This window comes from Gambusia affinis, linkage group LG20 (assembly GCF_019740435.1).
Source record: "Gambusia affinis linkage group LG20, SWU_Gaff_1.0, whole genome shotgun sequence".
Lineage (NCBI taxonomy): Eukaryota > Metazoa > Chordata > Actinopteri > Cyprinodontiformes > Poeciliidae > Gambusia > Gambusia affinis.
The window spans coordinates 21,787,391-21,796,446 of record NC_057887.1 but is presented as its reverse complement, the minus strand read 5'-3'; the positions used below and the strand labels follow the sequence as shown (position 1 = coordinate 21,796,446).

Below are 9,056 nucleotides of genomic sequence, written 5' to 3'. Positions count from 1 at the left end.
AAGATGTAAGGGAAAATCTGTAGAGCAGGTCAATAAACTTTATTTGAATCTCTGGTAATAACTTGTATCCTTCATAGTGACATTCTCTCTTCATTTGCAGCTCGGTTCACATGATTTCACATTCTCTGCAGTTCAGCTCCTCATTTGTTCTCCGGCTCTATGGCAACTGTGGAGCAGAAACACTTAGGTTAGAATCAAACGCTGGAAAGTTATAAAAAGATCAAGAACAGGTTGATAAAAAGAAACATGTTTCAGGTAGTTTTCCTCTAATACTTCAGCAGATTTCTGTATAATACATGGTGCTAAATAAATACAGTACAACACTAAATGCTAATGCAGGTCAATGAAGCAAATCAACAGTAAAATCTAAAAATAAATGCATAAAATTTGTCTGACTGGCCATATTTGTAAATAAAAGGAATAAACTGGAAAACCTTCACTGGTGTAAAACTACTTAAATCTTTTGTTTAATAGCCTGGCGGTATTTACTGTGGTTTGATAAATGATGAGCTGTTTGTATGACAAACTGTGAGCCAGCATTGGTCTGATATTGAGGATGTGGATTAAATCCACAAACAGTTTGCCATAAGCACATTATTCTATAATCTTTGAGCTTGGCGTTGTTTTCTGTATCACTGGTTGCACCATTCTGCAAGTCACGTTTGCATTGGTTTGGTGTGGACTGCTTTAGCTAGCAGCTCAGTATAAAAGGATTAAAAACATGTTTATCACTTTCCAAGTGAAAGTGGTGATCACTGGTTACTTGTTTTAAGTCACGAGGTTTCCTTTTAAATATATTTACAAAACTGAAGCCAAGAATTTATGTGACAAATAACTTTTCCACCATTTTTCGGCCACGCCCACCTCTGCAGCCGGTCCTTACCTCGGACGTCCAGCTTGCACTCCACCGCATCCTGACCCAGGTCGTTGACCGCCATGCAGCAGTATTTGCCTGCATCGAAAGTGCTCGGCTTGCGGATGTTGAGCGTCAGAACTCCCTGGTTGTTCTGCATCAGAAACTTGGGATCTTCCCCGATGATCATTTTGTTCTTCATCCATACGATCTTGGGCTGGGAGGTGCAGAATGCCGAGATGCAGTGAACTGGCTCGTGGCACGTAAAGACTTTATTACAATCAATGTAAAACCTATGTGTTTTACTTGGATGTCGTTTGGTTGCCCAACACAATGTACAAAACACTGGGAGATGAAAGGCACATAGAACGTGGTTTTCAAACTTTTTGGACAAAATCAAAATATGGAAAATGTAGTGTGGATTTATTTTCAGTCGCTTAAGTTAACACTTTGTACCAAAACCTTTTACTGCAAGTACAGATGCAGAACTACATATTAGGCTTCATGCACCCAAAGCCTGACATGTTTTTCCATCCATCTTTCCAGAATGGATCAAACCATTTCCAGTGTTTGTTCAATGAGAGTTTCACTAAAATTGAAAATATGATTAAATTCAGTTACTGTGAGCAGCTTAGTGACACGAATCAAAGTGGGTTTGTTTTTCAAGAGCAAATATTTGTGTTTTTTTAATTCAATAATTTCCCTAAACCCTGGTCCAAGACCGCACAGCATTCTGGGGGATGTAGGCAGAGGAAAGGCTTTAGCCACTCCACCCTTTTTAGCTAGCTAAGCAAAGTGAGTGGGATCAACTAACTCACTCGCTCTTTGGTTGCCTAGCAACAACATGATGAGTCACTTGCGCAGCAGCAGTTTCAGGTTTTGTCATAACTGCTTAAAAAAAAAAAAAAAAAACAGGGCGTGCTGTGGTGGCGTAGGGGACAGCGCGACCCACATTTGGAGGCCTTCGGTCCTCGACGCGGCCATCGCGGGTTCGATTCCCGGACCCGGCGACATTTGCCGCATGTCTTCCCCCCTTTCTCTCTCCCTTTCCTGTCAGCCTGCTGTCATATAAGGGACACTAGAGCCCACAAAAGACCCCCTGGAGGGGAAAATAAAAACTAAAAAAACAACAGCGTGGAGTGAAAGGAGAAAACGGTTGCAACATCTCGAGAGGAAACAGGATAAGACAGGAAAATCACGAGAACGGTCTGCTGATATCTCAAAAACAAACTATGGACTGAGATATGGTTTTCAGCCATATCATTACATAAAATAACATATTTAGAATTCTGTGGCTGTAATGTGACAAAATCTAATATTTTTGTAAGCTTGTTATAGCCGGCTGGGTTACCTTGGGAAAGCCTCTCACAGAGCAGCTGATAGCGGTGCTGTACCCAGCGACAACAGACCGGTCCACCAGCGGCTGGGTGAACTTAGGAGGACAGGCCATGTCCTTTTCCTTAAAGGCAGCCTGCTTGAGCTCCAGACCTGAGGTGAGACAAAACATGGCACAGAGAACCCAGTTTATTTTGTCATTTTAGGGATCTGCAGTGAGAACACACAGCCTCACCTGTCTTAGGGATGACGGCCGTGTTCTTGCTCATCCGCGGCTCCTCGCTCAGACCGCACAGGTTCTCGCTGTAGACCCGGAACATGTACTCGTTACCCATGATCAGGTCGGACACCGTGCAGTTTGTTCGTCTGTTGTGTTCGTAAACAGTGAACCATTCCTGATGGGGGGGAAATAAAAGAATGAATGAAACGTTGATCATTTGGATCACTCGGTCAAATTTGTCTACCTTAGTCTTCATGTCAGCTTTCTGGATGGTGTATCCGGTGACCTCACAGTTGCCGTCGTCTTTTGGGGGCTCCCACTCCAGCGCGGCGTTGAACCCCCACACATCTGTCACCCTGACATTCACTGGAGGCCCCGCCTTCTCTGCTCGGGTTAGTTTAGCGACGTTAAAACCATTTTTCCCAGTTTCACATCCATGTTTTCTGAATGATGTCGACTTTACCGATGATGCGGATGTTGATGGCGGCTCGGTCCTCCATGTTCTCGATCTTGAGAACCAGCTCGTACGTCCCGGAGTGCTCTCTCTCTGCAGAGCGGATGAAGAAGATGCTGTCTACGTTCGTGTTGCGGACGTTCACCATCTTGGGATCGACCGGCTGGCCGTCCTTCAGCCAAGTTGCAACGGGATGCGGCTTACCCTGTGAGCCAGAGGAAAATTAATTCAAGAAAAAAAAAATTACACAAGCTGAGACTTTTTGAGGCCTTCGTAGACAAACTGTCTAAAAAATTGTAAATTCATCTTTGATTGCAGCAGCGTAATCTCATACAACCCCAAATTCAAGAGAAAACAAAAACAGAGAGAATGAGCAAATGAAACCGTCATCAGGCAGGATCATATCCCCAACTCCAACATCTCTCTGCCCGGTTTTCTAGCCAGGTAGATTTAAAGAGGCGCAGCAAAAGCAAAGGCGGTAGATTAGCAGTGCTAGCTAACAACTGAAGGTGCTATCCAGGATATTAGTGTGGAATATCATCTGGTAAAATGATACTGCAATACAGCGACGCTCTTCAGTCAGAGACCTCTTCAGATGTGCTGCAAGACGGACTGCTACCAGGGCCCCTCCTGTTACAACAACATTTCATTTCTCTCCTGGGATTAACTAGATATACTTTTAATTTGAATGTGAAAACCAAGAAAAGTGAGGACAGGCCATGTCGTTTTCCTGTTTGAGCTCCAGACCTGAGGTGAGACGAAACATGGCACAGAGGAATGAAAACATCCATCGCTCGTTGTTAAAGAAATACAGGGAAGAGTAGCAACGAGGGGTCACCGAGTCGCCATAACAACCATTTATTTTAAGCCTTTTGTGTTCGTCTTAAACATGAGTGCCAATAATTGTTGAGTTGCAGAGTTAAACAGAAAGAAACGCAGGCTGTTTGGCGCTGGTCCTGAATCTAACCTGGAATGGGATGGTCAGGTTGATCTTTTCTCCAACCTTCCGGATGTATTTTGTTCTCAGCTCACGTGGAAGTCGGATCTTTGGGTGCTCTGAGGCAGAAAGGAAAACACCAGTTAAAGCACAATGCGCTTTGTTAATTTAATTGGTCATTTTGAATCAGTAGGCTTCTAAATATAATAGTATAAATGATTATATTCATTTATAATGGGAATGAATGCAGGCGGGTTGATTTGATGTATTTTAGGCTGGAGTGATAACACAACACACATCTATGGGGATTTACATAAACAACAATTTATTACATTTATTGAGGGTTTTGAAAGTTCTTCATACAGACTCTACCCACTAATATTTTGATAAATGTATCTTTGCAAATTTCCCATCAACTACATGCTTTCAGTAGCCATTAAAAGCTTCTGCTATCGACCCTTTGAAAGTGACGTCACTCTCTCCAGAGCTCCGCCCACTCCGCCATGACGGAGGTCCAAACAACCCATGTGGAAAGGAAAAGGAGAGTTATTTTTAGGTTTACTACGCTGTACATTTAGCTTTTACTTGAGTAATTTTATTATGAAGTATCTTTACTCTTACTTAAACTTTACTTAGTAAAATTTCTGAAATGAAAAACAAACATGTTTTAATCAAAAGTTCACCAGATAGACACAAACCTGCAGTTTTTGTTAAAGTTTTATGATTTGCTTTTATTGAAAAGAATTGATTTGGAAAAAAGATTTTCTTATTTTGTATTTAGTTAATTCTATGAATTATTTTTATTTTGCTCTTTCAAATATTTACACCAAACTTTATATTTTGGTCCATTTGATGTAATTTTTAAAAATTAAATTACTGTTTTGATCAGTTACTCAGTACTTGAATAACATTTTACTCTTACTTAAATGATTTTGTGGACAAGTGAAAATATCATTTTAATCTTTGAGTTTGCTACAGGTCATCTGAGTAAATATGAGTGGGGATGTAGGACCAGAATGTATAATTTTGAGCCTTTAGGGTTAAAAGGAAATCCGTTTTATTTATTTATTCCCCACCCCCCCAGGGGGTCTTTTTGTGGCTCTAGTGTCCCTTATATGACAGCAGGCCAACAGGAAAGGGGGGAAGACATGCGGCAAATGTTGCCGGGTCCGGGAATCGAACCTGCGACGGCCGCGTCGAGGACTGAAGGCCTCCATATGTGGGTCGCGTTACCCCTTACGCCACCACAGCACGCCCTGTTTTATTTTAAACTTCACATTCATGAGTGCTTGGCTTTAACGGCTGTGAGTTAAAACCCCTGACATGTTCTATGAAGTCTCTTTTACTCGCTCTCATCTGAAGCCGTTTCACTCACCAACAACCTCGCGGATGGTAACGGGCTGTGACAGAGTCGCGGGCGGACTGCGGCCGGCTATGTTTACTGCCACCACCCTGAAATTGATCTTCTCTCCCACTGGGAGGCCACGCACCACAAATCCCTGCTTCTCCCACAGGTCCGTGTTTGCGGCTACCCACTCGGTGCCTAACAGCAGCAACATAAAGCAGCACATAGTAAGTTTTAACCTCTCCCAGTCTGCTCCGGCCAGCAGCGTGGGGCTGTCATACCTCCCTCCTTGCAGTACTCGATAACGTAGCCGTCCAGCCCACCGGCTCCGATCTTCTCCGGGGCGAGCCACCTCAGGCTGCATGTGCTGTCTGTCACATCGTGGACCGTCAGACGCGTCGGCTCGCTGGTTGGGGCTGAAGGTGACAAAACAAGAGACTTGGCAGAATAAGTGACTGGCACGGCGAAAAGCAGGGTGAGACCCACAGGGAACGACAAATGGAGGCTGAGGAAGACGACGTGCAGACAGTTGTTAAACCTACCGATGGGCATGAAGGGTTTAGAGTTCAGACTTGGCTGAGACAAGCCGATGCTGTTGACAGCAAACACCCTCATTTCATACAGGATTCCTTCAATCATCCTCTTGGCCTCGTACGTAGTTGGTTCGTATACGTCAAAGTTGAGCTTCGTCCATCGGGACGAGCCTTTCTTCTTTCTTTCCATGAGGTAACCTGTTGGAGTGAAAGCCCAGATCTTAGTTGTGTCTCTTTTGGGTTTAAGAACTTCAGACTCACTTCGTTACCTTTGATCGGTGCACCGCCGTCAAATTTCGGAGGTTCCCAAACGATGGTGGCACAGTCCTCACCCACTCCGGTGCACTTGACGTTCTCAGGCGGGTCGGGCACATCTGGAACAACACAGGTTAGTTTTCCCCCAACCGAGCCAGATTACAGCTGTTAAACTCTGTAGTTGGTAGTTAAGAATAAATGAACACATTTTTCCCTTACCCACGATCTTTATGAACAACATAGCCTTGTCTTCTCCTGCTGGATTGGTGACGCAGATGGTGTAGTTTCCCTCATCGTTTCTCTCGGCGCCCTCAATGACAAAGCAGCTCATGTCCTTCCTGGACTCCACCCTGACCCGCCCCTCAGTGGCTACAACCGCCTGAAATACAGGAAGGCATGTAACCTGGGATCACGGAGCGTTTATGATTTCAATTCACCAGATTTAAAGTCAAAGTCAGCAAAATCAAAAAGTTTATACATGTAAACAACTAGCGCAAAAATAACTAACAAACTTTCCTCTTCATGTGGAAGAGAAACTTGGTTCAGTAAACATCTGAGAGTCACAAATGAACAAGTTTAGGGCCTTGATGTTACCTTTAAAACCAACTTGAATAACAAAATTATCTTTGTAAAATCATACTTGTGTCAAAAATCTTAAAACAGATGTAAACAGTACTCATAAATAGACAAAAACGGTTTACTGGTAGTAGGGACACGCTACATATCACCAACATCGGTATCGGCCCGATAAATAAAACTGGGCCGATAATAACAACCAATATTTATTTCCATATTCCATCCTAAAATATCGGTAAAATAAAATCTGGTTTCATTCAAGATAATAAAAAAAGGCTACAGTACGTCCATTTTCAAAATGTACAAAATGTTTGTGGTTTTGTCTAAAATCGCAGATTTAATCCAAAACGGAAAAAAAGGGCCTCATTTTATTTCCTCCAAATGTGTCAAAACAGTAGCGAATTACATAGAATATCGGTGAATATCGGTTATCGACCAAAACAGCAATATTAATATCGGCTCATATTTTCATTGTAATTACACTGAACCGTTCCAATTCACGTTTCAGTATTCAGAGAATGTTTCTGTGGAATGCAACTATAAATTATTTGCTGAAAATTTGCTTATTCACAGACGTTTTGGAAAACAAACTGGGAAGCTGAAATACCTAGACACAAAAGCAGCCAATCCAGGAGCGTTATTTATTTTTCTTGGCACTGATTGGCTGTAGCCCCTAAAGTGGAGGTGAGGAAGACGTTTGACCTTAAATTCTAGCGCTAAGATGTTTTCCACTGTGTGTATTAATGCATGTGAAGGTATATTTGGTGTCTGACCTGTTCAAGTAGGTAGTTACACGTGTTTGTAAAGGAGGAAGAAAGTATTCCTGGATTTTAGATGTTAGCGGGCGTCGTTGGTTGGGCTCCCATGTCATTGGTAAATGGGAATCTGGATGCTCGTTACCAGAACCTCACCTGCTCTCCTTTGGACCAAACCACAGTGGGAGCCGGTTCTCCTGTGATCTCCACATCCAGCCGCAGCTTGTTGCCTGCCACCACGATGATGGTGTTCTGAGAGACCATGTTTCCTGTGGTGTCCAGGTGGATCTTTGGTGGATCTGTTTATTAAAAAAAAATAATAATAATTAAAAATAAAAAGAGGGACTTGGTGAACACATTTAACTCAGCAACAGGAATTAGATTATTTGCTGTTTCAGTGGAATTAGGAGTCCTACCTTGTCTTGGCACGTAGTCAATCTTAATTTCTGCATTGAGAGAGAAGAAATGAGTTGGAAGGTGTTACATTTGTAATAAATGATATCCACCCTGATAGCTTAGAAAATATTTCCATCCTCCTCACCCAGAAAGTTGAGTTTGGCGGAGAGTGACAGAGCGTATCCATCAGGAACAAACGTGTAGTCTCCAGCGTCCTCTGGCTTCACATCGTCAATAATCAGCCGGTGAAACCTGACACAACATGGAGTTGGACAAAACAGCAAAAATGTGTTTGCCTTCAACTTTTAACAGAAATCCAATCATTTGGTCCACCTGCTGGTATTCTCACCTTCCCGTGTGAGTCATTTTGATGCGCTCGCTCGGCAACACCTCCACTCCATCTTTGAACCACTTTCCTGTGACCTTGTCATCGGACACTTCACACTTGAACACGGCCTGGTCTGTCGCCCTGACTGTCAGGTCAGCAATGTCCTGCAGCACCTCCAGCTCCTTTTCTGAATACACACGAGGAAAAACTCATGAGAAAACAACCAGAAGTACGGAGCTGTAGCAGATTCCTGACGGAAACATCTTTACTTCAGATCATTCTCCATTACCTTTTTCAAATTTACAATCTTTGGTCGATTTTAAAGAGTTTGTGTGACGTAACAGACCAGTAAAAAGCAGTGAAAAATTGTGAAGAGGAAAGAAAATTACAAAAATCAGAAAAGTTTAGATTTGTATTCAACCAACTTTATAATCTGATAACCCTAACTAAAAACATTCAGTGCAACATGTTAATGTTTATCTACAATTACAGAAAACTGTAAAAAGAAGTTTGCATTTAGACACATTATCTATCCTATCAAGACTAAAAATTACATTTTGTTTGAACTTATGTACAACTTTTTGTTGTTTTGCTGCATATCTTAAAGAGGCAGCATTATGTGTTTTACAGCCACATATTATCATTTTATAGCAAGTAACTATATCAACTAAAATTCTGTATATTTCAAATATGACTTAAATAATTTTAACTTTGGAATTTAACGCCTCTGCTTCTTTAAGAAACTCCTTAACCCTTTAGTAACGTTTTTACCAGCGAAACATTAAGCACTGTTAACAGATGCACAGCTCCATCAAGTGTTTGCTAATTGCTCCTGGCTAGTCTGAAGGAGCTGAGAGGAGAAGGCGAGGGTAAGCGGTTCCACCAAGCATTTTAAAAAACCTGAATGGTGGCCATGGGAGATTTAAGGATTTCTTAAACATGTATGAACGAATCAAGGCAACACTCCAGAGAATAACATTACAACATGATGTAAAACTCTACTGTCAATTTTAATAAAGTTAATTGAAACATGTGGTTTTAATACAGCAAAATGTAACAAAGAAAAGGG

At 42.1% G+C, this 9,056-nt stretch overlaps 1 protein-coding gene across 8 annotated transcripts in view; it reads right to left on the bottom strand.

Moving 5' to 3' along the window:
* Positions 1-20: 20 nt before the first annotated feature.
* Positions 21-9,056, bottom strand: part of mybpc2b (myosin binding protein Cb) — a 30,150-nt gene continuing 21,114 nt past the window's right edge. For all 8 annotated transcript variants that reach the window (XM_044103428.1, XM_044103430.1, XM_044103429.1 and 5 more), the window contains 16 exons: positions 8,009-8,174; positions 7,805-7,911; positions 7,680-7,709; positions 7,420-7,562; positions 6,152-6,311; positions 5,947-6,051; positions 5,687-5,875; positions 5,426-5,560; positions 5,175-5,342; positions 3,830-3,918; positions 2,872-3,067; positions 2,653-2,792; positions 2,424-2,583; positions 2,205-2,341; positions 884-1,070; positions 21-166 (listed from right to left, as the gene is read on the bottom strand). In XM_044103428.1, coding sequence (XP_043959363.1) covers positions 141-166; positions 884-1,070; positions 2,205-2,341; positions 2,424-2,583; positions 2,653-2,792; positions 2,872-3,067; positions 3,830-3,918; positions 5,175-5,342; positions 5,426-5,560; positions 5,687-5,875; positions 5,947-6,051; positions 6,152-6,311; positions 7,420-7,562; positions 7,680-7,709; positions 7,805-7,911; positions 8,009-8,174 — 2,138 coding nt within the window. In that variant the 3' untranslated portion in view covers positions 21-140. The remainder of the gene's footprint in view (positions 167-883; positions 1,071-2,204; positions 2,342-2,423; positions 2,584-2,652; positions 2,793-2,871; positions 3,068-3,829; positions 3,919-5,174; positions 5,343-5,425; positions 5,561-5,686; positions 5,876-5,946; positions 6,052-6,151; positions 6,312-7,419; positions 7,563-7,679; positions 7,710-7,804; positions 7,912-8,008; positions 8,175-9,056) is intronic.